General features: G+C 37.8%; 1 protein-coding gene across 4 annotated transcripts in view; it reads left to right on the forward strand.

The window, feature by feature from the left end:
* Positions 1-17,496, forward strand: part of ccdc136b (coiled-coil domain containing 136b) — a 48,562-nt gene that overhangs the window by 3,906 nt on the left and 27,160 nt on the right. For all 4 annotated transcript variants that reach the window (XM_079816379.1, XM_079816378.1, XM_079816377.1 and 1 more), the window contains one exon: positions 1-233. This exon is cut by the window's left edge and continues 9 nt beyond it. In XM_079816379.1, coding sequence (XP_079672505.1) covers positions 179-233 — 55 coding nt within the window. In that variant the 5' untranslated portion in view covers positions 1-178. The remainder of the gene's footprint in view (positions 234-17,496) is intronic.

The following is a 17,496-nucleotide window of genomic DNA, read 5'->3' on the forward strand; positions in this document are numbered from 1 at the left end:
ACCGTCGCAGCACAGTGTGTGTGGAGCCTGACATTCCTCGCAGGACTGTGTGCGATTGTCCCTCCTGTTTTCTGACCATTATCACTGCGCCTGCTTCATTGGCGAGCTTGTGTTTGGACATTTAACCCCCCTCCACCCCCCAGCCCCCCACTTCCTGAGGCCTGTCGCCACGACAACCATGGACTGCGGATTTCGTCTGCCACCCGTCATTGAGGAGGTCTTGGATCCTGCAGGTGTGTATGTGTGTGTGATGTTTCTACAGGTGTTCATTTGTGCAACAATGCATGAAATAATTATTGTTTTCTCTCCTCCTGCCTCCATCTGCATTGTTATCTGGTCTGTCATGAGGCAGAAGGTTGTCTGGTGTTAAATAGAAACAGAGAGAACGTCAGGTTGGTTGTGTGTCTTGGACAAATGTAGATAAACAACAAACCTCAAAACCCAAAAGAAATGTTTTTTATGATATGATGGACTTGCTACAATGCAAATATGATTTGTCTTGGTTTCCAGTAGAAATATCGGTTTACTTAAAGCCTTTATGCATAATGCATTATAAAGGTATTCATAATGTATGTTATAATGCATTATATATTTTCATAAATAATTGTAACCAAAGTTAAAGTATATTATAAGTATTATAATTTATATATATTATAATTTGCAGATTGCTTGTTACACCTGAAACTGGCTGTTTTTCATGTGCACAACACTTTCTAAAGGTGTAACAATGAATAGATAAGTATTATAATATATTATACCTGTTATTTATGAAACAGTGCATTATAAGGTGCATTACAAGGCATTAATAATGCATTCAAATAGTTTTATAATACATCATTTGTAAAGGCTTTATGTAAAGTTTTTACAACAAATCTGAACATTTTTAAAACTTTGAAGCTTTAGAAACTCAGAAATAAAATTGCGTAAGATATTACAAATATTCTGAGAGAGTGTTATTCCATTTAGTGTTGTTTTTACATCACTGACAATTTCCCCAACAATTTTCGAATTCTAACAAAATTTAGCAAAAACAATTCATAATTAATATTAAATAATAATAATTATTTGCCAATGGGATACACAAAAAACTTAATTCAACATATTCTCTAAAAACCCTCTAGAAAAACTTTTCTTAAGAGGCAATTTTTTAAATAATTATGGTTTAAGATAAAAAAGACATTTGTGTATGTATTCATATCTATATATTTATATGTATTTATATCTAGAGTAATGTTTTCAAACCACAATTTATACTTTTTGGGGAAATCAACCTACAAATGGCTAACTATTGTCTCTGCATATTAAGAGATCGAGAAAGTATTTTAACTTTCAAGAAATATATATTATATAAAATTCAAACTTTCCAAAATTGCCAATTTTTTGGTTCTCATGCTTCATATGACTGATCTTGTCAACCAACCAAGTTTGGTGTACTGTGGTCTGCTCGTGTGTGTCGGCTAGTAAATTAAGCCTGTTTTGTTTTTACACGCTGTGTATTTACAAGAAAATGGATTAGCTTTGTTACCGTAAATAAAAGTCTTTGAAGACTTGCAGCAAGAGGTTATGGGAAACCAAATGCTTGCTTTCGGATATGTTGCGTGCTCACTAGGGTGTTGTTATGCAGCTATTATATTTTGAGTGTTTGTGCGCATACATTTTTTGTGTGCACACTAATGCTGTAGATTTCTCCTCGGAAGGCCTTTTATGTCTTAAATAGCTGTTGTCTGCAGACTAGAGGGATTGTTTTAAATTGTGCTTCTGATCAAAAGCAGCGCAGAGTGTGAACTTCAAAGCTTCGGTCCCAACGTCTCCATCGCGGTTCCTCTGTTCCCAAAGTACCTCGCCCCCTGTGACAAGATGCACAAGTATTGTTTTGCTTGATCTGACTCCGTATTACTGCAGTAAATTGGGACATATGTTTCTTTAGGTGGACTTGCGATAGATTGAAGGAGGTTTAGAAGCTTGTACGTGGTCTGGGGAGCGAGAGAGGATCATTTTAGCACAACACTTCCATGTCACACCACACGCTTGCCTTTTATTTGCAGTGTTTCAATGACAATTCCCTCTAAATGCCCTGCTGATTTAGCCAGCAGTGATGGTGCTGCCTACCTCTTCTCCATCCACCAGACGCCCACATGTTCCACATTATTCGAGTGCCACTTGCATTCCCTGTCCACCCCCGGATGATGAAAACACACGTTCTTTCTCTCGCCGCCCACATTCTGGGTGCCATAGCACCTACAAAGTTTAGGTCCAGTCAAAGCCCAAAAGTTTCTGCTTCCACAGCTCATTTACATATAGAGACCCTTTCTCATTTCATGCTTGTTTAAGTCTTTGTCCACGCAAATTGTTCTAGGAAACTTCACTGAGTACTGACGACAAGAGATTGAAGGATTAGAATTTCCCTGCAGCCTGTTTTTTGTCTTTTCACACTGGTAGAGAAGTCGCCCCTCAGTAAGCAAGTTGGTACCCTAACCCCCGGTTTCGCAGGCAAGGATTAAGCTAGTCCCAGACTAAAATGCATTATAAAGCTTTTTTTAACCGGAAGCAACTTGCACTGTCATATCTTAAAATATGTCAATGCCATTGTTTTGTCTCAAGATGCACAAAAAAGTTTATGTTATAAAAGCTACTTAAATTCCCTAATTGAACTAAGACTTAATCCTGGCTTAGTCTAAGCCTTGTCTGTGAAACCGGGCCTATATCTCCTGCCTGAGGGCATTAGCTCATATTTCTTATGGAGAATATGTCTTGGGTCACCAATGATTTTAAGGCTCTGCTTCTTTACAGACCTCTCAGAAATCTCCTAATTATTTTTCCAGCTCTTCTAACCACATTTTGAAGTTGTGACCTAAATTGAACAGACAGATTACCAAACCATATTGTAAATCCATAACATATTATAGATTCAATAGCTGACCTGGAAAACAATAACATGATACGTTTATCCACCCCATAAACCCTAAGCCTTCGCAAAAAGTGCAAGCGATAGCTTGTGTGCTAAGTTGCTTTCAGTTAAAAAAGCTCAAACATGCATTTAAGTCTGTGACTAGACTTAAGCCTTGTCTGTGAAACCGGAATATACATCTTAACATGAGACTATAGTCACATATTAAATTTATATATAAATATAAACTCCTGTAATGACCATGTAAAGTCATTAAACCTGCTAGTTTTGAATTATTGAATTATATTCGGAAAGGCATTGTTTAAATATGAGCCACATGGAATAGCCACTCAAAATGAGATTTTGGACAACTTTACAGCTCAAAAATGTTTAGTGTTTTTTTTTTGCAAACATACAGGATGCAAAATTTGGCTTAGCAATGTCTCGTGCCAAAGATTTTTCTTTAAGTGCACTTATGCGGTAATCGACTTGTACACATATGTGGTAATCGACCGCATACTATAGCATGATTAATAGTTAAAAAAAACTTGATTCGAACACCCACACGATCTCATTCCTAAATGACATCAATTCACCTGTTTCTATTAAACCTTTGACAAAATCATGCCGGAACATTCAAACCTGTTTTTGCGCTGCCACTGATCCTGAGGAGAGTCATGTATAGGTATGAAAAAGCCTCACAAACAGTCTTTTCAACCACACAGTATCGCTATTTCCACGTTAAAAATATTCAATATAACGGAATTACTGGAATAAAAGTTTACAGAAGGGGTCAAAATAGAGTAAATCACCTTTTGAAAGTAGCTTGGCACTTTAAATAATGGTTGTGTCAATTACATCGTTAAACACCACTAGGTGACGACAATAACACATTTTCTTTGTCATTAAATCATTCATTCAAGAGAAACGCTGATTCATCCAGTGTGAAACAAGAGTCAATGAATCATTCACTCAAACCGATTTTTAATAATTCACAATTATGTACGATTTTTGGATTCAAATATACAAAAACCACTAGAACAATGTTATATATTTTGTTGACTTGTGTACTTTATTATCCCTAATGTTTCCAAGAATGTTTAAATCCAGAGAATTAAGTGATTTTAACCAGGACACGGACCGTGTCCGTGCGTCACCTATCAATGACATCATACCTGCGTTACCCTCAATATTATGTGTTTTATTAGACATGTGAGCAACTGTTTGGATACATTCATCGACAGAAAACTAATGATTGTTATATAGCTCAACACAGTCTTATTGTTTATAACTAGTTTTCTTGATTTATAGCGAGTACCATGTTTTACCATGCCTAATATCGATCTAGCTCACTGCAGTTTGTGACAAGTGTCTCATGCGTTCATGAGCGGAAGAAGCGGAAGTGCTCATCTGCGGCATAATAAAAGCTCCGCAAAATCCAGGCGTCATCAAGCTACGCCTTTATTTTGAATAAGTGACCTCTAGTGGCGAAAAATTACATATTGTGGCTTTAAATGAATTTAAACAGATTAAATAGACTGCATCAATTAACATTTTTATCAGAACCTCTAGTAAATTACATGTTATTTTGTTTAGTTGTCTAGTTCAGAAACGTGGAGAGAATCGTGATGTCTATTTGAAACAAAAACATTGTGATTCTCAACTTATCCAGAATCGTGCAGCTCTCCCGCATGCCACAAAAATAACTTATTTTGAACCTAGAATGTTCCTCCGTTCTTGTTTATATGTTGCGGAGGTTTACATATGTTGACCGAATGACAAACTGCAGCTTTCCTTCCTCCAAATCTTCCTCTCCTCCTTCCTGCGGGTTTCCTCCCTCTGTCGCTCGCTGACCCCATCTCGGATGTGAGGATTGGCTCTTAAGAACATTCCAGAAGAGCTGACGGCGGGAATCTCAAGGGCAGTTCGAGTGAGATCACGCTCGGTTAGCAAGAAAAGTTACATGCAGAGAGAGAAATGGTGTATATGCGCTGCTCGTTGTGTAAGTGAGGGCCCACACACACACTCCTTCTCATGAAGGAGTCCACTGAGAGCGCAGAGAGTTTCTTCTTTTGGAGTTTTAGAGATCGAACTCACTTTTCTTTCCTCCTCTTTTTCTAGCGTTTGTGATCTTTGAGTGCTTGCTCTCAAAACATAAAAATCAGATTTGACCAAATTTATTTGTCTAATCCATCAGAGCACATTGCTCTAAAGGAAAAAAAGGCTGTTCTTTATAGTCTTTCATTAAAACTTTCTCTACCTCTGAAATTACTTTACTTTTCTGATGATGTAATCCAAATGGCATGAACAGGGGAAAAAATCTTAACCCAGTAGTTTTTGAAGGAAATATGATTTACTATCCACAGAATGCGATTTTTCAACCCCAGGAATGCTATTTTTACACCCCCCCCCCATTACTCGATTTTGTCCCCCCGGAACACGATTGGGCTAGTTTTGCCCGTGATTTGGTGGGTTTTGAATAGCAATAGGTCTGGTTTTGTTATGCAAACCTGGCAACCCTGATTAATGCAAATTTAATCATTGCAAATGTTCTTCCTTTTTCTTATGTATAGTGTTTAAATCTTCATATAATAATTATTTTGGTGTTTTTTTTTTAAACATTATATAACTCCTCAGATGACAAAGTTGTGTATGTAGTTTTTATGATGGATGTTAAGGGCAAGAAGATTCCGGTAGGAGCTATTGGGACTTGGAAAGGGGGTAACCATGGCAACATGTCGAGAGCGCGTGAACTCCTGCAAACTTTAACGTCATCCAGCTCCTCCTTTTGCGTCTGTCAGAGTGAGAAACCAACAATCCCGTTTTTTCGATGCTGCTTTCTCCCATTTTCCTGCTTCCCACTTCCGCCCCTCCTTCCTTTCTTTTTCTCTCCTCTTCTCTCATTCTACCTTTCTTCCTACCAAGCCAGGGTAGAGGCAGCGTGAATAATTCATGCCTCTCACTGCGCCAGAAATTTGACACACACACACACACACACACACACACACACACACACACACACACACACACACACACACACACACACACACACACACACACACACACACACACACACACACACACACACACACACACACACACACACACACACACACACACACACACAAAAACACTCTAATGCTTCTGGGACCCGGTGATATCTCACTTAAACCCAACTCTCACCTTGTCTGTGCCAAACTTATGCATTTTTCTATTGGAATCTTTTATTTCAGCTTTATGGTGTTATGACACATTGGATTATTCTCTTGTTCTTTAAGAAAATGCGTTTGGTTTTGATGTTTCCTCTGTGTGTTTATAGAGAAATTAATCCAATTGGGAAGGACACGTCAGTGCGAGCCCTTTGTACACAAGGCTTTTCTTACACTACTCTGCATGTCTGTGTAATGGTCAATGAAGCGTGTCTGTCAAGGTTTCAACAGCAGGCAAAAAGCTCAGATATCGTTCTAACAGGACCAACAGAGATAAAGGATATATTCGGCCTATTCTAAATCTTTTATGTGTTTTTTTTTGGGTCAGGACTAGGGAGCCTCTTGCTCCTAAATTAAAACATTTAGGAACCAAATAACTAACAAATAACTTGGTTGTTTTGAAGTACTTACATTTTTGGTTAAACATTATATTAGATGTCTACTACTATATGTACTTGCATCAAAAAAATAAGTACAGTGTACTTATTGTGTTCATGTTGTATTGCTGCTATTGAGGTGGGATATGGGTAGGGTTAGGGGCAGGTTTGGTGGTATGGGTAGGTTTAAGGGTGGGTTAAGGTGTAAGAGAAAGGTCAACAGTGTAATTATACGGTAGATGTAAAAGTACAATGTAAAAGCATGTATGTGCACAATAAGTGCATTGTATCAAATGATTAATTTGAATGTTAGTACATAGTAGTTAAAGACACCTAATATAAAGTGGGCCCCTATTTAAAACTGTTTTGGGTTATAATTTATTTTAAGGTGTTTTTGTTACACTATAATTATACATTTAAGTACTGAGGTAAGGAATTTTAAGTAACTACATGCACTTACTATAGGGTTAGGATTAAGGTTAGTTGAATGTAATTATGCATAATTTAAAGTTATTACTACACTGTAAAAAATTATTTAAAAATTAAGTTACCTGGTTGCCGTAAAATTTTGAGTTCAATTAAATAAAAAATTTGAGTTAATACAATTAACATTTTTGAGAATCGACAACATCACCCTTTATTCAAATATTATTAAAAGATTTTGTAAGCATATCGCTTAACTGTGTTTTATGTGAAATATACCAAATTGTGCTATTTTCATGATTTATCAAATTTTTTTAATTTATGTGGTTCAGATACAATAATATTTTGAGTTTCTATTTATTAAACCAATTTCCTTCATTGTATTAAAGAGCACCTATCATGGAATTTTGAAATGTACCTTTCATGTAGTGTGTAACATAGATCTAAGTGAACAAAAACATCCTGTGATAGCTTGAAATATGACAGTGCACCGTATATATAGTTATTTTCTTTCAAAAGTAAGAGTCGACTCTGAGTCATTTTTAAGAATCGTTAGAAGACCGAAGCTTTTTCTCTGACTAGATGACGTCAACTTGTCAAGTTATTTGAATACGATACGCCCACTTATTGCGCTCCAAGACGCCAGTGAAAACTAGAAAACATCATGGCCACGAGACGCTGTGTTCTGAAGTGCGACTCAAAAGCAAACTTTTTTCATCTCCCCAAGGATGAGCATTTGAAGACTAAGTGGCTTGAAGACAAACCATACATCGTCGCGATTGAGTGTTTATTATTAGTCGTCGAATGTATGTTTCGCGATCTCAGGAAGCTTTTATTATTGACTTTTATTATGGCACATGGTATCTTCTTCGTCTGTCTGTACCATATATGGATTACATGTGCACAGAGCGCCCTCCGGCTGCCAGTATGAATTGAAAACAACACATAAGAGACTCAATCGCTCATGATTAGGCTATTTCTGCCCATTTTGAGGAAGTATTGAATAAAAAATACTCCTCTGTTTAGAAATTTGACACAGACATATGAGAATCTATCAATATGTCTCCTCATCTGCACACTTTTGAACTAAAAGCCCTGAGGGATGTTGATTTGTCGCGAGTCTTCGTGAGGAGTTTTTTTATGAATGAGATCAGCTGAGGCTCATATTACAATCAAACAGTACCGACGCGGTTTTCATATTCATAACTCCTGACACATATTAACAAATTACTGTCATTATAAGACTTTGATGGGCGTTCCGTTTCCGAGAATATCTGCACAGACTATACCAATCACAACTGACTGGGTCATCGGACCAATCACCGCAGATTAGCGTCACGTAAAGGCGGGGTTTTGAAAAGTGAATCACTAAAGGAATCATTTGAGAATCGCTGTCAAAACAGGTAAAAATAAATGCATATTATAAGAAAACTAAAGTCTTTTTTGTCATTGCATGCATGCAAAACTGTTGTTGGGGACTTCTAAAACAATATTTAGAACATTTTAAATGCCATGATAGGTGCTCTTTAACTCAAATTTTTTATTTCAACAAACTCACAATTTTAAGGCAACCAGGTTACTTACTTTTTTAAGGTAAACAACAATATTTTTTTACGGTGTATAGTACAAAATTTTAAGTACAATCAACTTGGTTGTTTAAGTCATTTCAACTTAAATTACATTAAACTGACTTAAATCAAAGTTGAATCTTGTATAACTTAACTTGTATCATAAGTTAAAGCAATGTTAAACACATGTTGTCATAACTTATTGATCATATAATGATCATGGCAGTGTTGTTATTGTTAACTAAAAATCAAACTGAAATAAATACGTTTATTTTGAAGCATTAAAATGACTAAAACTGAACTAAAAATAAAATTAAAGCTAAATAGAAATATAAAAAAAAACGTGTCAAAAGCACAAAAATTGCTAAAAACCTAAATATTTTTTTACAAATAAAAACACAGCTAATGCGGGATGTTAATAAACACTGTAATACTATATAAATAATACTAAAATATCACTGCTCACGGTTCAGCGAGGGAGTTTGTTGTGAACCTTGTGTAAGGTCTCTGACTGAGTGAGTCTAATTCAAATGGATAAATCATAGGCGAGTTTCGTGAATCATTTTTACAGACTAAAAAGAGCTGATTTATGAGTCATTTTTCCATGAATTACAAGTCACAGGTCACATTGTAATCATTCTTGCATGCTGGAAACACTATACTCTTTAAACAAGATGATATCGGACAAAACTGTGTATGGTCCGACATAATGTTTTCTTGTAGTCCCAGATGAAGCCCTGCTTTCTCTCTCTTACTCACTCATTATGTGTGTATGAAAGTCTGATGAGATGCTTTCTGCTGCTTTGGTAATGTCTAGGTTGTCATCACTTAATGAGAACTAATTAACAGTGTTACAATAGAAAAGAAGAAAGCAGACATGGACACATATAATTGGGGTGTTTGGAGAATAGGTAATCCTCCCCCACCTGTGAGGTCTCATTGATATTCCTGAAACGGTCTGTGCTCACGAGCGGATGCTGATTTACAGTGTGTTAGTGTGTCTGGTAGGGCTATACAAGCGTTGTTTAATGCTTGTTTTTGGACTGATCGCAATGTAGAAAATGTCGCTCAACACCCTTCTCTGCTCTCTGCGCTGTGTAGAAAATAAGAAATCAAAACTGACCATGTTTGCTTGCTTAATAAATACCCTTGGACGTACTGCGCGTAATTCATCAGTGCACATTATTGTGACATAAAAAAGACTTTTATAATCTTTCATCAAAACTTTCTCCGTCTCTGAAATGACTCATAATTTTCCTGTCACTACAAGGCTATGTGAAAGATTAGGTTGGTTGATTAATGCAGTCAGTGCTGTTCACAGAAATAGGACGCTTTGTCATTTATTTATGAACCCTCATGCCTTTCCAATCCCATATGTCTTAATGTTCTCTGTGGAACACAAAAGGAGATGTTTCACAGAATGTCCTGGTTACAATACAGTGGAAGTGAATGAGGATGTGAAGCTCTAAAGAAATGGCACCATAAAAGTAGTCTCAGCCTCAGACGTCACGCCCACGATGGCTATGTCTGACGCATATGGCACACTTATCTGGAAACACTTCAGTAGTTTGGAAGTCGTCATCTGATTGGTTGAATTCTACAGGATGTCCGCGAGACGTGTGTGTCGCGTTCTTTAACAGTCCGATTGGAAACAAATGCGGTGACGCCAAACTCCCTCGCAGAAGAAGAAAGCCGTCGTGTTTACAACTGTGACAATGAGCGCTCACCAGGATCAACTAAACACTGGATTTTCAAAAGTGTGTGAAGTTCCCTGCTCAACGTTCTTGAATGAATAAGTTATAGATGCACGCCGGCCTGTTATTGCAGGGACATGGACTTTACATTTTCACGCCTCTAAACAAGATTCAGAAACAAACTGTGATTGGTTGCGTTACATGTCAGTCAAACGTCCTCTTGACCGGTACTTGACCAATGAAAGCTGCCCTGGAGTCTAGACCATCTGCCTTCAGTCTGAAGGTCTGGCTAAGCAAGACTACCATAAAAGTAGTTCACATGACTTATATTCTTCCTCTCTACCCTTGATTTTACATTTTATTTGCATTTGCCTAATTCTAATCGGCACGTCATGCCAGGTTTGATGTGAATGATGCCAAATTGCCATTTATCGCACACTGTAAAAAAAAAAATTCAGGTCTCCAATTGAAAATTTTCTAGTGACTGATCACATCTAATTTTTTTTTTGTTTTTTAGTGAATTAAATTGCATCAATTCACAGAAATTCAATTTGACCAACTGAAAAATTTCTTGATACTTGAATTTCTTAAATCTTGTAACTTTTTAAGATGGAATATGCAGACGTGCAAAATTCTATTGGATAATATTCTAAAGAGCTACTGCTTAGAAGGTTTGTGTGAACTACCGGTACTTTTATGGTGCTTTATTTTTTAGAGTTAATTCAAGTCTCGTGTTTTTCAGAGCAGCTTTACAGTAATCATGATATTAATGTTTCATTAATATCTTCATGCCTTATAGTAGCATTTAGCAGATTAGGGCTGGGCAACAATATAGTTAACATTTTGCGACAATATAAACAATGAATCAGTTGACATTTGCTGTAGTATACATTGCTTTATGCGAGTGCACTTTATGTGGGTATATTTGCACATACTTGGAGGCTGGGGTTGTTCATTTGTTATGTGGAGATATTGAGGATTATGAAACCTGTAAGGTTTTGTTCAATCTGTAACAATTCTTGTTGTGATTTGGTTATGCATATTATTGTCACGGTTAAATGATGCATGCAAATGACTTGGTTAACATTCTGATTATATCGCTCACCTCTAGGCAGTTTACTTGTGGAGTTATTTGAAAGTCATGGCATTGCACACATAGTACATAATATATTTAGCCCCTTATCGCGCAAGGCAAAGGCAAGGAAAAATTATAATGGAGAAAAAACCCTGTTGCCATTCACTTTTATGAAATGGAATAGAGCAGCATGAACATTCTGCAAAACATCTTCTTTTGTGTTCCACAGAAGTAACAGTGGCCGTTAGAGACCCCTTTCTCAGGCATCTGTTTTTACACCAGAGCTGTCAGTTTAATAACTGACAGGCACCGTTTAGCCGGCTCAGTCTGGGTCCTTTTCGCAGAGACGTTGCTGTCTATACTTATCCTGTGGTTTACTGCAGGCTTATACAACCTCAAACACCGACCGCATCACTTCCCTCAGTCAAAACCCTGCAGCAAACGTTCTGGTAGCTGCTTGACTTCACGACCAGCTGTTTAACAATGACAAGTGTGACTTTTGCTCCAATACTGAAGACTTTAGCTTTTGCACAATCCAGCACTTGTTTTTGGCAGGTGTTAACTCTGGGGAAAAACAGCTCACTGCATTGCAGTCATGCTTTAATACCGACGAGGAATGCAATTTAAGTAGAAAATTCCTTAGTCTAGTTTATAGTCTTTGTGTTTTGTGAATGTATGTGTGTGGAAGGTGTTTGCTTTGCCCTTGCTTCTTGATTTCCCAGGGGGCCATTGTGACTGTGTCCATCATCTTTCCTCTTCTCCGTGTTGTGCTGAGCTTATTAATGATGTTTAGACTCTGATTTTCAGTGCGGCTCATATGATGGCGACAGTCTGCATTAAATTAAGCGTTTAAATATTATTTTTGGAATTGATGGATAGCTTGAGACTAAAAGGCTGAAAATGATCTATGTGTGTATTAAGGTTAAGGTCAGTGTAGTGTTACCCTGGTCTAGCATTGAGAGTGAAAGCAGCGCTATAAACAGGAAACTGATGTCACCATCTGGATTTTAGCCAGACACGGGCTGATCATGGACAGAAAGAGCATGTGTAATGTTAGTGTATAATACGGTTCTTTCGAACGAAGAGATGGAGCGGTGACCCCCTGTTACATATCAAGTAAAATTGAGCGTTGCATTGTAAACCGGCCTATGATAACATGCATGTATTTACATGCTGCTTTTATGAGGTTTACATTGAAAAGGCATTTATACTGTTATATTGTTGTACATAAACTTTTTACATTTGAAATAAATGAAATTAAAGGGTTAGTTCACCAAAAAATGAAAATTAGCCCATGATTTACTCACCCTCAAGTCATCCTAGGTGTATATGACATTCTCCTTTAAGACGAATAAAATCAGAGTTATATAAAAAAAACTCCTGGCTAATCCAAGCATTATAATGGCATTGACTCGATGGGTCGTTTTTTAACTCTATAAAAGTGCATCTATCCATCATATAACTGCTCCACACGGCTCCAGGGGCGTTAATAAAGGCCGTCTGAAGCGAAGTGGTGCATTTGTGTAAAACAAATATCCATATTTAAAACTTTATAGACTAAAATAGCTAACTTCCAACGGTCAGCAGTGCGCGAGTCGACTTGCGCTAAAAGAGTAACCCCCGATGCTATGTTTTGCTCTTTCCTCTGTGCTTCTGCATTTGTCAATACGCATGCATCAAGGGTCAAGGATTACTCTTACGTTGTAAATCGATGCGTACGCCAATCCGCCGGAAGTTAGCTATTTTAGTCTATAAAGTTTAAAATATGGATATTTTTCTTACACAAACGCGCCACTTCGCTTCGGAAGGCCTTTATTAACCCCCCGGCACCTTGTGGAGCACTTTTATGATGGATAGATGCACTTTTATGGACTTCAAAAATGACCCGTTAAGTCAATGTCATTATAATGCTTGGATTAGCCAGGACTTTTTTTAACTCCGATTGTATTCGTCTGAAAGAAGAATGTCATATACACATAGAATGACTTGAGGGTGAGTAAATCATGGGCTAATTTTCATTTTTGGGTGAACTATCCCTTTAACTATTTTTTATTTTATTTTAATGAACCCAGCAGTATTGCAGTGACCCCTGAAATATATTTTTCTCATGTATTTATAACCAATTATGCATATAGTTGTACTGGCCCCTCCCTCATTGAGATCAGATCTCTCTGATTGGCTGCTGAGAGTATTGACATTATGATTGACATGTCAGTAAACAGGAGATAACATAATCAAAAATACTTCGGTGTAAAAAAAGGAAAAGAAAGGAGAGAATGAAAGTGAAGAGAAAGGAAGAGCGCACGACTTCTGAATATATTGTTGTTTGATTGATGTTGTTTTTGTTATAAAAACCGCATCAATCACACATCATCAACATCAAATAACAATAATTACACTGGATTTCTGCCAGTGTCACAGGCTGATCCCGAAGCTATGCTTGTGACTGGAATGATATTAATTCTCTGAGCTCATGAGAACTAGACGAGAACTGTATTTGTGTGTGTGTGTCACGATCGTGATGGAACTCTTTGCACGTCAACATTTAATGCCACTAATGTTATTACATTCATGGCCTTCCGGTCATGGTCTGAAATTAAATCGTTTCGTTTTGATTGTTATCTCCAAAGCACCAAGTGCTCATTTTCAAATGAATTGTGTCAGTTGTTTTGTAAGTGAATGTTCTGATCTCAGAGTTTGGTTTATGTCTCACTTTAATACCATTTCTCATTTATTTATTGCAACGGCAGATAGCATAATGAAATTATAATCGGCAAAATTGCAAAAATTAAGGAAAGAGACTCTGGCATTCTCTTAAACTATTCTAGCTATGTCTGTTAGAACAAAGATGCCTATTCTTGGGCTGTTTCCATTAGGAATCATTATACACAAGTGAAAATCACAAGAATCTGAGTTCAACAGGAAGTGAGACCTCTGTTCTGTCAGGCACTGCACATATGGTGCATGATGTTGTTACAAGAGAAAAAAAGTTCAGTCCACATGTTTTGCGTTCTGTGTAGTGTTAGATTGTGCTATTTAATATGGAGTTGAATGTAATTTACTTTTGTCATGCAGTATACAGTTAAAGGGGTCAAATAAACTTAATATAATTATTGTAATATAAGGATGATCAAGTCAAAATAACTTTTAACTCACTATTAACTAGTTGCTTATTAGCACTTATACTACTCACTAACTATTAATAAGCAGTAATTAAGAGTTTATTGAGGCAAAAGTCACAGTTAATAGTGAGAATTGGACCCTAATCTAAAGTGTGACCAACTTGTTTTACAATCTTTAAAGAATTTATACCGATCAGACATAACATTATGACCACCTTCCTAAAATTGTGTTGGTTCCACTTTTGCTGCCAAAACAGCCCTGATGCTGCGTTCACACCAAACGCAAAATCGCGTCTACCGCGTGTAGTTGGACGCTTGAACATTTTGAATCCATTCGCGTATAAATCGAGCGTTTGAAGCGAAATAGAGGCGCATATATATGTCATAAAACACCACTCTGCCTCTTTCATTTTCATTAAAAAGATATATTAAACCTTAATAGCCACACAAATCTGGTCCAGGCAACTCCTACATTATCTTCACTGCATGTATATTTAAATATCCAAAAAAAATTAAGTTATGAAACTTCTCTTTGCCCTCAGTCAAAACGATTTGGCAGACAACAAATTATAGACAAACCACTACAGAGGCATCAGAGCCAGCGGGAGACGTCAGAAGGACTAGCCGAGGAAAGGCTGCTCTCGCCGGGGTTAATGAATGAGCGCCCGGTGATCGCCTGGATCTCACAACTCCAAAAACGCCAGATAATTTTTTTTAAAATAGGCGCTCTCTTTATAAATAAACCACAGATTTGAGCTTTAAACAACTACATTCTCACCTGAAAAAGTCTTAAAACTACATTTTTTGACACAGTAGTAGTATTTTTAAATTATGCAGGGTTTCTCATCACGTCACTTTACCACGTGACCGCAGCGAGCAGGCTCCTGATTGGTTAACACGGCGTGAATTGACGCCAAAGTTAAAAATTTTCAACTCAGGCGTCAGACGAAATTCGCGTCAAATTCGCGTCATTCGCGCAAACTGGGTGCGCGAATGAGTCGGAATCGCGTCTTTCGCGCCGCAGGACCTCCAGACGCGCGTCAACACGCCTTTCCATTGACTTAACATTGAAATCACTCGCTCTTGACACTCTATTTGCGTTTGGTGTGCACGCAGCATGACCCGTCAAGGCATGGACTCCACTAGACCCCTTAAGGTGTGCTGTGGTATCTGGCACCAAGATGTTAGCAGCAGATCCTTTAAGTCCTGTAAGTTGTGAGGTGGGGCCTCCATGGATTGGACTTGTTTGTTCAGCACATCCCACAGATGCTCGATTGGATTGAGATCTGGGGAATTTGGAGGCCAAGTCAACACCTCAAACTCCCAATTCCATTACTCCGTGGTTCAGTTCTGATGCTCACATTCCCACAGTTGCCGCTTTCGGCGGTGGACAGGGGTCAGCATGGGCACCCTGACTGGTCCGCGGCTATGGAGCCCCATACGCAACAAACTGCGATGCACTGTGTATTCTGACACCTTTCTATCAGAACCAGCATTAACTTCTTGAGCAATTTGAGCTACAGTAGCTCGTCTGTTTGATCGGACCACACGGGCCAGCCTTCGCTCCCCACGTGCATCAATGAGCCTTGGTCGCCCATGACCTTGTCGCCGGTTCACCAATTTTCCTTCCTTGGACCACTTCTGATAGACACTGACCACTGCAGACCGGAAACACCACACAAGAGCTGCCGTTTTGGAGATGCTCTGACCCAGTCGTCTAGCCATCACAATTTGGCCCTTGTCAATCTCGCTCAAATCCTTACGCTTGCCCATTTTTTCCTGCTTCTAACACATCAACTTTGAGGACAAAATGTTCACTTGCTGAAGAGATATCAAAATGTCATGCTTGAGCAGTGTGTGTGTGTGTGTGTGTGTGTGTATATATAATTTATTTGATAAGAAATTCATTATGTAACCCCTTTAAATTTTAAAACGGGATATATATAAGTTTTGTATCAAAGATCATAGACTGACAGCACTACTTTGAACTAGTTATTTAGAAAACCACAGAGGCTACTGTTGTGTAACCACTTGGCCTTATCCATTGTGAGGGATGCTTCATGATTGCGGTGTGTGTTGCCTATCCAGTGGTGGATCCGGATGTCTGTGTGCATGTAAAAAGTAATTTTCTGTCCCCACAGAATAATTCATAGCTCTGATTCACTGGATAAAGCTGATTTGGTGCTATCAAAGCTGCCTATAATCCTGTGAGCTCAAGACCCTGCTTGTGCTGCTGCTTCAGTCTGTGTGTGTGTGTGTGTGTGTGTGTGAGAGAGAGAGAGTTAGTGAGTGAGTTTCCCCACTGGTTCATTATTATTTGATAGATGTTTGAAAGACTTTAATCTGCAAAGCATGATCAATAATATAGCACAGCGCTCATTACAGTGGGATAAATATCATTCAGGAAGAGAGAGAGAAATGAGAGAAAACAAACCAGAGGAAAAGAGAAAGAGGGAGTGAATGGGAGAAAGAAGGACAGGAATGGAGGGGGAGGAGTTGCTGGCGAGACAATTCATTTTCCGCACCGACAGATTCCGTTAATCCCACACAGGCATCTGATCTAAGAGGATCAGAGAGGTGACTCGTCTAGTCAGGTCTGGCATGGCCGACTGTCTCCCGTGTCCTGTGTGGACTTCAGATCGTTCGGAGTATGTCAAAGCAAAAAGCCTTGTGATATTATAGACATATATCATTGATTCAGCACATTTCTTCAAGATACCACCGCCGTTAAGTACAGCTCTGGAAATAATGTCTCAGTGTTAAGTGGTCTCTTAATTTTTTTCCAGAGCTGTATATGCATCTATTCATAGTTGTGCATGAATACACAACATCTCAGAAATGCTATGAGAATAGATGTGGCATACATTTGATACCCACTGTTGTGTTCAAGCCCGTCTTCACTCATGATAAAAGAATTGTTTACAAGCAAAGAGCCTTAATATTTTATTTTAATTATAATTATTATTAATTATTATTATATAAACAAAAGGATTTTGAAAATGTAATTTGTTTTGCATATGAGTTTGTCTTCAATTCTTTTTTAAGATTAATTATAATCACTTTTTTATTTTTTTATTGTCTCTTTAATTATTGTTTGTAGAGTATTTATATCAATTGATATATCAGATGTTACAACTTTTT

This window comes from Gobio gobio (genome assembly GCF_949357685.1).
Source record: "Gobio gobio genome assembly, chromosome: 5".
Lineage (NCBI taxonomy): Eukaryota > Metazoa > Chordata > Actinopteri > Cypriniformes > Gobionidae > Gobio > Gobio gobio.